At 38.6% G+C, this 14,889-nt stretch overlaps 4 protein-coding genes across 5 annotated transcripts; 3 read left to right on the top strand and 1 right to left on the bottom strand.

The window, feature by feature from the left end:
• The first annotated feature begins 3,042 nt into the window (after nt 1-3,042).
• selenoe (selenoprotein e) lies at nt 3,043-4,422 on the top strand. The gene is made up of 4 exons (XM_088935732.1): nt 3,043-3,157; nt 3,282-3,358; nt 3,611-3,689; nt 4,118-4,422. Exons 1-4 carry the CDS (start codon nt 3,044-3,046, stop codon nt 4,259-4,261), a joined length of 414 nt encoding a protein of 137 aa, XP_088791858.1. The 5' UTR covers nt 3,043; the 3' UTR covers nt 4,262-4,422.
• A 1,203-nt stretch (nt 4,423-5,625) lies between these two features.
• Nucleotides 5,626-7,490, top strand: LOC148818995 (transmembrane protein 17A). Its single transcript, XM_088936052.1, has 4 exons — nt 5,626-5,746; nt 6,411-6,514; nt 6,609-6,722; nt 7,245-7,490. The coding sequence occupies exons 1-4, from the start codon at nt 5,626-5,628 to the stop codon at nt 7,488-7,490; spliced, it is 585 nt and encodes a 194-aa protein (XP_088792178.1).
• A 660-nt stretch (nt 7,491-8,150) lies between these two features.
• Nucleotides 8,151-9,335, bottom strand: uqcr10 (ubiquinol-cytochrome c reductase, complex III subunit X). The gene is made up of 2 exons (XM_088935730.1): nt 8,712-9,335; nt 8,151-8,452 (listed from the first exon to the last, which is right to left on the bottom strand). The coding sequence occupies exons 1-2, from the start codon at nt 8,850-8,852 to the stop codon at nt 8,405-8,407; spliced, it is 189 nt and encodes a 62-aa protein (XP_088791856.1). The 5' UTR covers nt 8,853-9,335; the 3' UTR covers nt 8,151-8,404.
• Nucleotides 9,336-9,413: 78 nt separating this feature from the next.
• zmat5 (zinc finger, matrin-type 5) lies at nt 9,414-14,010 on the top strand. 2 transcript variants are annotated; one of them, XM_088935798.1, is made up of 6 exons: nt 9,414-9,544; nt 9,935-10,090; nt 10,976-11,038; nt 11,131-11,211; nt 12,026-12,137; nt 13,033-14,010. In XM_088935798.1, exons 2-6 carry the CDS (start codon nt 9,964-9,966, stop codon nt 13,172-13,174), a joined length of 525 nt encoding a protein of 174 aa, XP_088791924.1. In that variant the 5' UTR covers nt 9,414-9,544; nt 9,935-9,963; the 3' UTR covers nt 13,175-14,010. The 2 variants fall into 2 exon arrangements, with proteins under 2 accessions (XP_088791924.1, XP_088791925.1); XM_088935799.1 differs by having other exon boundaries at nt 9,488-9,544; nt 9,946-10,090.
• Nucleotides 14,011-14,889: the final 879 nt, after the last annotated feature.

Raw genomic sequence — 14,889 nt, 5'->3', positions numbered from 1 at the left:
GTGTTAGTGGAGGGAAGTTGGGTAAACTATAACAATACTTAACTGCTGAGTCTGAAAAACAAGCCAGGGACTAGCACATCCGGAGAAAAATCACCCCAGGATTTCAAAGTTGGAGACATGTAGAGCAGAAAACCTGAAATTGTAGCGTACATCACCTCAGTGACGGGTAATAATTAAAAACACTTCAATGAAAGAAAGAATACCTTCAGACACAGATAAGAAATCAGATTATTATTGTATTACGGATTTATATAATTTAATTGCTCTTAGGATATTATAATAACTTTAACAGCACAACCAACGGGTGACACACAGTTAATTCAACCGTAGTGTAAACAAATATAATGCCTTCTGTATTTTATACAAAAGAAACAAAACTGTGTCAAGTAAATCTTCTAACTTATCCATAAATGAAACAAATCACACTGTTCTGACAAATTGGGGAGCTTTTTTCAGGTATGGTAAAGGGGGCTTTATAAAAAAGTAAAAAGAATACACTTTCCCATATCCATTAAAATTATGGGAAGAAACCTGGTTGAAATTCCATCTGGAGTTAAAAAAGATTTTTCCTTCTTTTATTCTGCTGGTTTTCAGATGCAGGGAACAGAGAGTTCTGTTACACATTAACTCCACTGGGACTAGTTACTCTGACCAAATGACCTGCCTTCTACCGTAGCTCCAAGTTTCCACATTTTCACCAGCTGTGGAATGTGTGTTATTGCTTTCTCTGCTGTCTGACCGAAACCATGCTAACAAACTTTTATGAGCTCCTTCTGATGTGCTCCCCCAACTCTCTACCCCCCCCCCCCCCCCCCCCCCCGTTAGGGACGTATTCCAAAACTGTTTAGAGGAAAGGTCTCGGATTAAGCTTGACAATGATGACGAAGTTAGAGACGACGGTGGTGATGGAGGGCGACTTGAACACATTTACATTTCACCTCAGGTTCAAATGCATACCCTTAAGCATAAACCGGAAAGACTCACCCACGGCAACTGTCGTGAACCCAATCCCTTTACATGCCATTACAGATAATGAATTACTACTCCAGAAATCCTTTTGAGGAAAGGAGGCAAAGACATACATGTCAGACCATAATATTTCTGTTTTTAGCAGACTGATAAGTGTTTTGTGGACACTAATTAGTAGCAATAAACTCCATTTACTTCATAGACTTTGTTCACTACAATGGTTTAGTACTACATTGCAAATTCTCATATGCATGTGTAGAATTATTATTGAAGGGTGTGCCATGCTTTCATAGGCTCTGAATATAAGGACAGTAATTAGGGAATCGGCTGAGCATTCTTCTGTTCAGTGCCCACACAAACAACAATTACTATTATCAGTCACAAATATTTTATTTTATTCGTAGTAATTTTGTTATTGCTGTTCATGATTCTGCGACTATAGTAATAACAGTTAGGATACTCGTGATTGTTGTAATTTAAATGGATGCTTTTTAAAGATGTTCTTGATGGTGCTTAAAGGCCTGTGCATATTCTGGTAGAGATGCCAAGATACTAAGAGTGGAAAGAGCAAGCTTTACCCCACTTCCTTATTCTTATTCTAGTCACGCACCTCTGACACATGCATATTTCCAGTGCACATGTGATTCAGCAAGGAGAGGGGGTGCTGGTAAGTGAAATACTGTACTCGCATGCTTTCTTTCCACTGGTGCATTGCACTCTGAACACTGCATGTGACTACCATCTCTGTGCATCTGGTAAATCAGACCTGGCCAACACAGGATATATAGAGATATAAATATTTATCCTTTATCCATGAGGGCTGCAGGAAGCATGATGCCAGGTCACATGTTTTTCTCACTAAAGAAAATGTAAAATCAAGGACTATCGTGTCTGACACATCACCCGCACAACTGCCTACCGTGTGAAGTCAGAGATGCAGGACTGACTGGGGAAAGAATAGCAAAGATGGTTTCTCCAACATTCCTATCCTGAAGGGTTTATTTTAGTTGGATAGATAATTGTCTGTGGCTGTACTTGGAAGTACATTTTACCTTCCCTTTTGCCAAAAAAACAAGAGATGTGACTTGTGAGCCCTCTGGGGGTGAGGCTGAAAACTGCACTCCTCAATGGGAACCTAATAAAGAAATTAATTGGTAGACATTTGCAAGCTTTCAAATTGCAACTCTCTTTCCACTGTGTAAGATTGAATTTAGGGCAAAAGCAGAACCATATTGTTCTTCAGAGCTCCAGTAAGTTTAATAAATGTAACTGTATTAGTGAAAACAGTCCAGGAGTGAAATATCTGCAAGAAAAGTTTACTGAAATAGCAAAATAATACAATATATAGTATTAACTCAAGGATAGTCAAGGTATAATTAACTCAAGGTATAATATTTCCTCCAGCTACTATGTTAAGATTGACCCCCCCCCCCCCACAAAGCTCCATTTACTGACATTTTTGCAGTCAAAAAGATGTTATCAGTTATTTACTGATTTGCTGAAATACATTTTTAATTGTAGCTTATGTTCTTGTAAGTGGGGGTTACCATTTCTTAATTCTCTTTAGGAATTTGATATCAAAATAAATAATTAAAAGGGAGATGGTAATGTACTTTGAAGTTTTCATTTGCCTGAGTAGCATTTCAAAATTTGCTCGTTCATGACATGCTATACTTAATATGAGATGTGTTAAAAGTTAAAAGCAGTCTGAACTCATTTATCAGCATGAGGCTTTCTATGGGAAAAGCTGATAATAACACACCTGCTAACAAGGGTGTATTTTTGGAAAAAATCATTTTAAATGTTAGTTAGGGGGTGCAAAATGCAACAAATAGTCCAACATACACCATGTGATATTGTAATGAGAATGAATTTCCTAATGTATTGCTTTGCATTTGAACAATTGATATACTTTTGGGTTATTATCTTGGCAAAATCCCCAACACCACCTCCACCTTCCCCATCACACCCCCCTATTTAAAAGTTTGGTTTAGCCCACAACTGACTAAAAATTCAGCCTTTTCAACCTCTTGCTACCAATATAGTTTATTTTAGCAGCTTACAGACCAAAAAGATGTGGGCTTTTCTGCTATGTCTGCTGGCCTTATCAGCAAAAGAAAGCGTGGCAAATAAAAGTTCAGAAACAACGACTGAACAAAATCTGGAAATAGCCAAAGGGAAGCTGGTGGTAAGTTAATTGACTGTAAAATAGCATTTATTTGGGAACGGTTATTTTTGTCTTACTGGTAGATGTCTCCTCTGGGCACACACCTGTAAGACGACAGTAATAAATCTGATATTTTCTTTGCCAGGCTCCCAGCGTGGTTGGATGATCCATCAAGAGAATCCCCGAGCTTTACCAGTTTCTGATGGAGCGCTGGGCTCTCTAGTATCTTTTAGCATTGCATTCCACTTGGAATAATAACACCACCAGCTATCATTTGCCTGTCTTTCTGTACTGTCTGTACTGGAGGCTTAATAGATTCAGGTTGGTATACAGCTTAAAGCCACGTGATAACCTAGTTCATAGTACTTTAATTCTGATTAATATTCTGATTCTGATTTATATCATTGTAGAGAATCATTTCTATTTTTTCACCCTCCCAACACTACACAATTTGCCTTAACTTTCCTGATTTAGCCATAACCTAGAATATCACTCTGACGACAGCGAAGAGCCACAGCTGGTGTTCTTCAATGCGAAAGAAGAGGTTGTGAAGGTAAGCAGTGTGCTCTCAGCGGAATATTAACACCACAACTACTGGACCTGCCTGTCCATTGTATACACGAAGCATCTACAGTATATACTGTCGTTTAAAAAACCCGCCTGTTATCAATATTTAATATTTTATTTAAATTGCTTTACAGAATTTAGAGAGGTGTAAGAAAAACAAAACGTCCTTCCAGATCTAATAAAAGGCTGTCATTTCAGCAGAACCTCTTCTGTAATTTTGCGCTTGTATCAGTTTTCGACGTTTGGCTTTAAGCCATGCAGCAAAGTGCAAAACTAGCAGTCAAAATCTGTAGCAACAGGAATATTATAGGATGTTGTAGTGGTCAGGTTTGCGCTGGGAGAACTTGCCTTTAATCGTGTTTTGCAAAAGTGCACAAGTTACCTGATTGATACACCTGATGTTGTCGTTTGCAGTCGGTTCCTGTGAAAAACATGAAAGCAGACGAGATTAGCAGCCTCCTGGATTCTTTGGGATTCTACAGAAGGTCGCAGAAAGGGGAGGAGGTCCCAAAAGAATTCCAGCACTTCCCCCTGAAGGCGCCTAAGGATGAACTTTGAGGGCACCTAGTGGACAGCTTCGGAACTGCTGCGGGAAGTAAGAATGACGTGTGGGACCCAAAGGCAGATCTGTCTGGTTCCAAACTGAGAAAGCGCGTTTCTTGCAGTACGAAAAAGCTGAGCACAATACAAACTTAAAATAATAATAAAAACTGCAACAATATGACTAAGTTATATGTGTTTGCATTTCTTTCTTTGCTGTGCCTGAAGACGACTGTGAGATATCTTGCACATTTTGCTTGGGAGGGGATACTGCTCTTGTCATTAAAAAACACTAGCGACGTTATTTCAAAACAGCATGGCCACATAAGTAGTAAGTTTTGTGTGTTTGTTTAAAAAGCTTTAACAAGCTGCACAAATTACAGAAGGCTGCAAAACATTACGGTTTCTATTTAGGTCTCTAGCTAAAGTATCTACAATATTTGGTAACTGTATTGTTATAATAATCTTATTATGGTAGCTTGTAATCATAAGTTTATGATTGCGTAATAAAGCTGTGAATGATAGTACATTTTATAGCACATTTGTGCGTATATATGGGAAAGGCCACACAATGCCCTGGGCTTGTGACACCACGTGTGATTGGTGTGTACTGCAGAGACACCGGTGATCCCTGTAAGACTCACATGGGGGCGATAACACATTGCCGAGGCGCAGAAAGCTTATAACGTTATAATTCCGTGACACTGGAAAATGTAAGGTTAATTGAATAAGTTTCGCCAGGAATTATCACTGGTGCTTGATCACTCGCGTGTTGTGTCTCCGTGTGGTCTTTTTCCATGAGGCACTAAAGTTTTTTTCTCATTTTCTGCTGTACTATAGAGCCCCAATTCTATGCCCTTTTATATATACAGATAAATTCTTCATGTGTTTGTTTTCATTTAACATCAATAATACTCAGTTTCACGTTACAATGAAATTATTTTTTTTCAGAAAGCGTTTTTTTTGCATGTTCCATTATTTTAATTTTAAAAACTTCCCAGATCTCCGCTGATCTCTAATTTAACTGAAAAGGAGACCAATCCGATGTTTTATTAGATATTTTATTAATTGCGGTCGCGGAATGGAAATCCAATGAAAGCACAAGAAATGTGCAAACACTTCAGTCACATCGGATGCCATTGGGCTTTTATTACTTTTTTGACGCAGCGAAACTGTCCTGCTGTTTTACTGAGTATTTCACGGGCACACCTGCACCTACGGCAAATTCGACTTGTGTTTTGAAAAGGCTGTGGCCTTTGGGATCTCTTCTGAAAAGGCCTTCTTGTGCATAATCTGATTAGCAGGGCAGTACAGTTAATCCCACCAGTCTAGTGGCAGATGGGGAGCCATGGAGTTGGTCTGTGTCTGTAGAAGGGGCAGTCATGCCTGTGTTTTACACACCTATACCACAGAACCTGCGTCTGGGTCTGGCCTATGTAAGTGGTTCTGTCTTCACACACAACAGAACACAGGACAGTGGAGATGGACAGACTTGTGTGACAGGTAATGCAGATTTAATGTCTGAAAGAATAGGACATAAATGAAAGGGCAATATTTATATCATGTTTGCGATATCACATATTACTACATTATTACATTGAATGTTTTAGTTGAGGAATAGTATTAGAATTCTTTTTTTGAGGGGGTGTACATTTTTCTTGGTGCAGTAAAATCTATGTTCTGTACAATTATATTTTACTTTAAATTTAATTAAATTGAGTAAAAAATAACATGACTGTAAAATGCTTGTTCTATTTGATCCTGAATGTATCATTATTCAGTTTTTTAAGAGAACATTAACAGATTTTGCACATGGATAATGTTTCATATGTGTATTAAAAGTGATTCTGGAATTATAGGCTGTTACTGTTGCAATAAGCTCTTTACTAGTAAAATAAATGTTCTAAAAGAGATATTCTAAGATCTGCAATATGAGGCTACAGGTCAATAATGGAACTATCCTAACGTTCTATCATCATGTCATTATTCAAAGTAAATTTGTTGACGGCAAAATTATTTATATTGATTATAGAACTGTGGGTTAATATAAATTCATCATGGTTTTCGGGTAACAACGAATTCTTTAAAACTTTGACTTCATGGTTACAGCTAGAACATAGAAACGTTTTTTTCTATATTTTTATTTCTGTACTATATTTGTTTTCAGCACATGAAATAGTGTCACACCTACCCCTACAGATGTTGCTGTATTTCAATGTCTTCTATTTTCCTGTCTGGTGGGTGTCTGAAGTACTTATGCTGGAGTTAAAGGTACTTTGTTTTCCTGTTACAATGCATTTAAAAAATGGACTTGATGTGAATTTGACCGAAGTATTTCTTGCACTCTCATTTCTGTGTTTTTTAGTTCTATTTGTTGCCTAGCTACTACCAGTTTCTCCTGGTGACAGGGATGGTCCTATTCACAGTGTCCGAGTGCTTGCGGCTCTATCTCGGATACGTAGGAAACCTGAAGGAAAAGGTATGCTACGAATCCATCTTAAGTAACTGCTTTATCCTTAGAGAGCCGTTGTGTGACAGAGCCTAGTCTGGCAAACCCAGAGTGAATGGTGGGACAACACCCTGAACGGGACTCCGGCCCAGTGCTAAGCACACATACTGTATGCGTGCACTCACATGCATAGGTGGGCAAATTAGAAACACCAATGAGCCTAGACAGCTTGTCTTGGAACTGTTGTAGGAAACTAGAGCATCCAGAGAAAGCCCTCATGGACACAAGGAGAAATTACAAACTTCACACAGAAGGTGCTGCACATGATTGTGAGGCAACAGCACTGCCAGGCCGCACAGAAATAAATCTTAACCATGTACAGAATTGCTTTCAAAAGATCTCAATCGCTAATTTTAAGGCCAATGACAAAAAGAAAAACTGTGTTCCTAATACTTTATACATACTTTGGCCGTACTACGTAAGGAGAATATTTCTTTCATTTACAGCCATTTAAATGTTTCAATGAAGTCTTTATTGCCTTTGTTTCATCAGGTGCCAGAACTGGCAAGTTTCTGGCTCCTTTCCTTCCTGTTTCAGCTCCCCATTGTGCTCTTCTTCCTGCTGGATGAAGGGATTATTATCCTCCCTTTGGAAAGAGCTGTGCACATCGTCTACCTCCTCTTCATCCTTGGCGAGGTCCTGACTGCCTTCCTGGCGCTCAAAGTCATGACCCGAAAACTCACCCTGCAATTCCATCTCAGGCAATTCAGCGACATGGCAGCCAGCCAGCAGATATGAATGAAATCCTCACAATTCCTTCTGGAAGCAGGATGATGCTTATTGCCTTGATGAAAGACTTTCATGTTTAATGGGCCTTATCCTTTTGCTAGGTGTACTGCACTACCCTCGCAAATTAAATCATTCAGTTGTCCTGTACTTCCACTGAGCTGGATCAATGTAATGGTATGTAGTAGTGCTGTAAGAGTAATGCAAGCAGTTAAGCACTTAATTGTTCCTGCATGTTAAAAATAACACTAATAAGCTTAATTCTCCCAAACTCAAATATTTTAATTGCTCATTATGAAATCAAATTTCCCAAATAACACTAACTGACTTATAGTCCTTAATAACTTTTGTTTGTTTAGAACTACAGTACCTGTTTCTAAAAAAAAAGGGGGAAAAACTTAACTGATCATAACAGCTTTCTTCAGCTATTGTTCATTTTAACATTTTAGTTAAACTGCTCAAGTTGTACTTAATGCATACATCTAATAAAAGTAGGCTGTTGGCTGCTTATTTGTTTTGCAGGGAATTATTTAACATTATATCAATAAGAATAGGTTTTAAATGTTTATTTCTGACAAAGAAATGTGTTCTTCACTTCAACATTATGTTCTAATAAAACAGCACATAGAAGCTAACCCATTCCAAGGCTTGTGGATACAAAACAAATTCACACGTTTTTAAATTTAATTTATTAACAGTCCCATCAAATTCCAACATAATATTGTGTAGTCATTGTATACCGTAGGCCAGAACTTGTTTCGCTGCTGTTCTGGGTAGCTGGGAAAGGTCCAGCGGTCCAAGACAATCAGTCCAGTCTCTGTCCCAGGCATTCATTCTGGTTTTGGGGTGACAGAAACACATCTTCGTCTTCTGGAGCTCCTTCATCCGAGGATTTCCACAAATAAGAGGAACGACTTCATCACACCTTACTCGTCTTCTTTCTCGTAGTTGTGCTTGATGTGTTTCCACAGTTTCTAAAAAATGAATGCAATAACGTTAACGAGTGGACAATACACAACGCGGCTATTTGGCAATAGCGTAGGTGTTTTTTTTTACTATAGATCACTACTGACAGTAATAACAAGGCACAAAATACAGTGAAACTCTGTACGTCGCTGCGCCGCCTAAGACAGCATTCGCAAGATCTACACAGTCTGTCCTTTTCAATTAGAAGGTCAGGCCTACAGTGCACTAGGATACAAATGCCATACCGGTATTACTTTATGAACTCACCCCACGATTCAGATACTCAAAAAGAGCATCTCCACCTTGGTCGAACACACGCTCGAACACGACGGCTCCCACCACGATAGAGAAGACGAAGGTAGAGGTTCGCCCGAAGAGAAAATTGTAGACCCGTCTACCCGGCCCCATGTCTGCTGCTGCAGTGCACCGCCGAAGGCAGGAACAGGAAGTGGTATAAGAACGCCGGGACTTGTAGTTAATAAAAATAACGTCAAATCAACGTCTAAATCGAAATATAGTTCTTGAGGCTAACTAGAGCCATAGAGTCAGGCGTTGTATACAATTCCTTGGATATTAAGCTCTTTTACTGAAGTGCAGCACACATCTTATCTTTAATGACCAGGTAGTCGTTGAAAACCAGCAGAGTTTTAATAAAAAATGTAAAGTGCACAAAATTTAAATTATAATTGTTGTGGTGGTGTGTCAATTTCTCTCAGACATTTATCTCCCAGTAGTTTTTTTTGACAAAAGAACATTATGACATTATGCTGTTGATTCATATACCTTGATCTGGACTGGTCTTGGGCTAATGTTTTAGATTAACTAGTACAAGTATAATTAGCGACGCTTGTTACCGGTACCCACATACGATGGCGACTTTAACTGCAATCAAAAAATCACGGAAAGCCCATCTAACCCATAGATTTACAAAAAAAAACTACATTCCCCAAAATCCTCTAGTGTTCAAACCGGAAATTGGCGTGTTGTGCTGATGCGGCGGCGTGTTGGAAGGTTTCTGTAAAGCGTTTGTGTTCAGTCTAACAATTGTTTTCACATAAACTTGTAAGCATTTGGTGTAGGATTTTTTATTAACACTAAAGGTAAGTAGACCACATTGCTGTTGATAATATTTAGAAAGTTTTGTGAACTGTTTAAAGTTGCACCGCAGAATAAAGTAAATTATGAAGCAATTAAACTTGTTAGGCGATAGTTAATGTAAGTGCTACGATTAAAAATCTGTATTATTAGCTAATTAAATATTAACTGGCTTGTTGTCTTATAATTTAAAATAATTACTTGCGAAAATGCTAGATTTTATAGCTCAAGTACTTCATGAGAGTAGGCATGCATTTTAACGTGACCAGTAACTCTGTTGATGATGTCCAAACACATCTAAGAACTATTTACTTCAGCCAACTGCTCTATTTAGCTATGATCTTCGACCATTTCTGTCTGTTGACCGTAATGTCATCGTGATTCTTCTGATCTAGTTTTGCCGTAGGAAAGTCGTGTTGACACCATGGGGAAGCGATATTACTGCGACTATTGCGACCGCTCCTTCCAGGACAACATGCACAACAGGAAGAAGCATCTCAATGGTGTTCAGCACCAAAGAAGCAAAAAGGCCTGGTTCGACAACTTCAGAGGCAAGAGCCCACTTCAGATTCACAATATAATAGATAAGACCAGCAGCTATATTACCCTGCAACTCACAACTGGCCACCCACTGAAGCTCAGTTGGTTTGAGCTGGGCCAATGATTACCTCTTGGGGAAAAACTAAGGTTGCAGCTAGAAGAGGTGTTAATGGGACCAGCAGGGAGAGCTCACCCTGCATTCTGTGTGGGTCCTAACGCCCCATTATAGTGACGGGGACACTAGACTGTAAAAAGGCACAGTCCTTCTGATGAGATGTAAAGCTGATGTCCTGACTCTCTGTGGTCATTAAAAATCCCAGGGCGTTTCTAGAAAAGAGTAGGGGTGTGACCCTGGTGTCCTGGCCAAATTTCCCCCTGGCCTTTACCAGTCATGGCCTCCTAATTACTCTGTTCTGCTCCCCACTGAGAGCTAATGTGTGGTGAGGATACTGGTGCACTTTGGGTGCCGTTGCATCATCCAGGTGGGGCTGCACACTGGTGGTGGTGGAGGGTACCCATTACCTGTAGAGCACTTTGAGTGGAGTGTCCAGAAAAGCGCTATAGAAGTGTATTATTATTATTAAGACACCAGAACCTAATTTTTCAAAAATGAGCAACATGAAGATCAAAATAACATAAAAATGTAGACATGTCATAAGTCATTTAACTTATATGTAACATGCTCAAATTAGTCTTTTTACACATATAACTAAATTTAGTAGCAACACGTGGCACAAACACATGTTCACAATAAAAGGAATAAGACATTATTTAAAGGAAGTTCTGTTCTTCATTATTAGGAATGTGCAAGGCTTTATAATTAGCATTTGCACCAGGCACTGTTAACCCATATTGCAAAAGCATTTCAGTAAATGTTTTTCATTTTTCCTGTACAGATGCATCTGCAATCTTGGCTGATGAGCAAACCAAAAAGCCCTGTAGAAAGTTTCTTCAGACCGGTAAGCCTGTTTAAAACCTTTTCATCTTATCATCAGGTCAAAAATGTAAAACAGTTTTTATTTATAATGTCTTGTGTTTACTTGTGTTTTAGGCCAGTGTGTTTTTGGCTCAAACTGTAGGTTCTCCCACATGACAGACCAAGACATAGGAAGTTTAAAACATCAGATTGAAGGTGAGTAAATCTGTTTTACACAAGGTGGCACTAATATGCCATTGATGAGTTTAACAGAGTGTTTTAGAACAACCTTTTGTCTTCATCATGTTAGAAATGCTGTGAATACCTAATTTCAGTCTTGAAAACCTACTGCTTTTTCTCTATTCCTTCTAGAGATTTATGGCATATTTCTTTAGTAGTCATACTATCTGTAGTGAGAGAACTATTTTTAAGAAGCGTACAGTAAAAAGAAGTAATAAATCTTTGGTGATAGACACTTTTAAGTACACAGTTATATTCACACGTTGAAGTTTGTTAAATTGTATTAATAAAGAAAGGGTTAGAAGTATAGTCTTTATTAAATATGCTTCAGTAATCCTTTAGTCTGTTGTGAAATAGGTTACATATTGTATGCATTTCATTCATGTGCATCCAGTTTTCCCTGCTTTTTCCAGTCCCACAGGCCTGCATCGGATTAAAATTCACAAGGTTTCAAAAACTAAAGTAAAAGATTGTGATGTATGTTGTAGTACCCAAGCTGGAGTAGTTTACTTGGAGAATTCCAAGGGGACAGCCAATAGTAGGATGATAGAGGGTATGAAGTGCTAAAATGCCCTTGAAGTCCAGCTTTCTTAATGGCAGGTTTACTGGGAATCGATGCATGGTGTGTAACGTTTGAGGGAAAATGCCATTGATGTTCACCTTACTAAGATATCCGTAAATATGAGGTGACATTTATTTAAGTGGCTGTGCCATAGACTTCATATGCGCTTCCTCTAAGTGATTCCCCTCCTCGCAGAATAAAAAATGCATGTGTCTCTGTGTCAAACAGAGGAAAGACGACTTAAAGACGATCCCGATCTTGGCAGAAAACTCTCACTGGGGAGCATCGAGGACTGGCTGGCACAGAGAGAGAAGAGGCACAGAGCCCCTGAGAGCACAAGGTATGGCAAACTAAGTAACCAGCCAGTTGCGTTTGAGCATTTTCAGGACATTTAATGTGACGATTGAGACATGCGTCATATCCCAGATAAAAAGCAAGCAGTATCCCCACATCACCTCAGTTATCCCTTCTTTGGAACAGCGAACAGATATATCAATTTTTTGCATGCTTGACACTGAATCAAGAAGGGGCTTTGAGGACATTAATCAGCAACTGTTTGTAAAACAGGTGATTTGACATTTTATACAAACAACTTGATTAAGATTGGAGTTGCAGTTAATTTCAACAGATCCCCAGCCTCTCCAAGACAGGACTAGCTCAGTCCAGGGTTATACACATCAACTGATGTTTGCTACCATCTTTGTTTGCATATATGCATATATTTTATTTTTTCATCAGTTAATTTTCCTTTACAGTGAGTTGGGTAAGGGTGATGTGAATACAAATCCAGGCCATCACTTGGAAGGAAAACTGAAGTCATTATGTTGTGTAAATGTCTTGGGAGTTTATACATTTGATAAGTGAAAAGAAAATGCACAGACTAGCTTTTGGGTCCTGCAGCTGTTTAGTACAGCAAACTCCTCTATAGCTCCACTGAAAATATGCCTAAGAAGGAATAATGGATAATCAGTGTTATTTGTTTAAACCAGACCCTTGGTTCTTAGGAACACATCCAAGAACCTGTCAATTTCTGAATGTTAGGAAACAGCAATTGAAAACTTTTGTTTTGGTTAGATTTTCAATAATATGCTGTAAGTATTAAGTCTATATGAGAAATCACAGCAGACTGAAATACATGGACAGGTACTGTGAGATAATAAAATTTAGAGATGTTTTGTTTTTTACAGGGTTTAAATAAATACATGGTTTATATACTATTCATCATCTCTTTCCAGTGTCCTTAAAGCAGAAGGGGCTGACAGTTCACTGGGGAGTGATCTACCTCCACACTTTCTCTCAATACCAGACCTCCCAGTGTCCCTAATGCCTCCACCTTCAGGGGGCTGGATGAAGGTGCCCCATACAGAGTGGGGATAAGAGCGCAGGGTTGCACACATGCCTTGGATGGCATTGGGGTTCAGGTGTCTTCTGTCACAGAATTTAAAAAAAAAGCAACAGAAAAGTGATTGCAATGCATCCAAAGGAAGTGGATGAAAACGTCACACATCTCAGTTCTGAGCACATCTTGGAGACGGCTTTTCTGTACTATTGTAGGGTACCTGCTGAAGAAGACAAACTTTGAGTCATCAGATATGGACATTTGTTGTGCTTTCTGTCCGTGAATCGCTAGTAGGGGTGAAATTCTAACGTCAGGTCTTTTATCCAGATGTTAGAAGTGTAAAATGGTTCAGAATGGATTTCCTCAGCTTTTAGCTCAGCTTAGTTGTCTATATCTAAATATGACAGCAAGTTTTGCAAATGGCAAGGAGCTGCTAGAATAAACAGCTAAGTACTTTTGTTTTTTCTTTGCATTTGCAAAATCGTGACTTCTTATTGAGTTCCTGTCACTAAACTGCAGGTCTTTTAACAATTTGTGTCTATGTGCTAGGCATTACAGTTAATGGAAATGAGTATTGCCCTTTCTGAAATATCAGGGTGAAATATTTTCAAAGAAAAAAAACAGACTCAAATGTATGGTAATGTTTGCCATGATCCTTCCTAATGAAAGTTGTACAACAGTTCCGCCATGTTTAGAAAGCAACGACCAGCTCTTTCACTTTTGCATTGATTTTCTGATCTTGAAACAGCTTAGTTTTGCATTCATCTTCTACTTATTTTGTTTTTGTTATTGTTGTTCTCTGTCTAGACAGGGCATGCCATCATCCTCCTACTGTTCTAGAATACAAATAAAACGAGTAAATAGTAAATGATAACTTTTTCAGCCTCTGTTCATTGTCTGTTTCAATTAATTGCTTTGCTAATTTTAACTGCTTAATATACTGTACTTGAGAATGACAGAGCCTATATTTGATAAGAATGTTGTATGGAGTGTTATAGTTATATTTTTAATAGACCTCATACCCCTGAATGTCTTTCTGGAAGAAGTTATTATTAGGGAACTTTTAATTTAAGAGGTCTGTCAGATTGTGTTGCTTTTCTAGAATTAGACAGAAATTAATCTCTAAAGAAAAAGAAGAAATTATATAAAATTCACTCTCTTGAGATTCTTATGGCTCATGGACTACAGAAACATTTGCCTTGGCAAATTGCCTTTCAATTGTGAAGTGAATTTAATAAGAGCTTTCAAGAAGCTAAGGGATATATTGCCCGCTATCTTGCACAACATATTGTTCCCCATGTGCTCACGCCTTCTTTTGAAATACAAGCCATGTTTAGAGCTTCAGTTATGAATGACATTTTTCCTCCAACTGGTAACGGCTCTTTGGAACAGTCTGTCTTCCCATTTAATGATTCGGGGCCTGGATTTGAAGTAATCACAAAATACAGCCCTGCCTCTTTTGTCAGAGGTTTAAAACAAATGCAGATGGTGAAGAAACTTTACTCAACAAACCCAGTGAGAAACATCTAGGCAATGCTTTCTCAAGGTAAATACATCCTTCTATAATGTTACACATCTTCAGTTTCCTAAATGAGATGGGCCCATTGAACTTCCATCTTAGTAATTGGCGAGGTTTACTTCAGTTTCAGCTGCTGTTCACTTGATTGCAGCAAGCATGTAAGTAAGGCACTCACTAACTGGTATGCATTGCCCCACTAAAATATTTGCTGCATACAATGGGTAAATAGTAAAT

This window comes from Atractosteus spatula, chromosome 17, assembly GCF_055471065.1.
Source record: "Atractosteus spatula isolate fAtrSpa1 chromosome 17, fAtrSpa1.hap1, whole genome shotgun sequence".
NCBI lineage: Eukaryota > Metazoa > Chordata > Actinopteri > Semionotiformes > Lepisosteidae > Atractosteus > Atractosteus spatula.
The sequence above is the reverse complement of the archived record's forward strand: the minus strand, read 5'-3'. Positions and strand labels throughout refer to the sequence as shown.

Coding starts and splice junctions, on each gene's coding strand:
- LOC148818995 (XM_088936052.1), top strand. CDS start 5,626: ATGCCTGTGTTTTACACACCTATACCACAGAACCTGCGTCTGGGTCTG. Junction 5,747..6,410: donor TGGACAGACTTGTGTGACAG/GTAATGCAGATT, acceptor ATTTGTTTTCAG/CACATGAAATAGTGTCACAC. Junction 6,515..6,608: donor TACTTATGCTGGAGTTAAAG/GTACTTTGTTTT, acceptor TGTGTTTTTTAG/TTCTATTTGTTGCCTAGCTA.
- uqcr10 (XM_088935730.1), bottom strand. CDS start 8,852: ATGGGGCCGGGTAGACGGGTCTACAATTTTCTCTTCGGGCGAACCTCT. Junction 8,453..8,711: donor TTGAGTATCTGAATCGTGGG/GTGAGTTCATAA, acceptor TTCATTTTTTAG/AAACTGTGGAAACACATCAA.
- zmat5 (XM_088935798.1), top strand. CDS start 9,964: ATGGGGAAGCGATATTACTGCGACTATTGCGACCGCTCCTTCCAGGAC. Junction 10,091..10,975: donor CTGGTTCGACAACTTCAGAG/GCAAGAGCCCAC, acceptor TTTCCTGTACAG/ATGCATCTGCAATCTTGGCT. Junction 12,138..13,032: donor AGAGCCCCTGAGAGCACAAG/GTATGGCAAACT, acceptor ATCTCTTTCCAG/TGTCCTTAAAGCAGAAGGGG.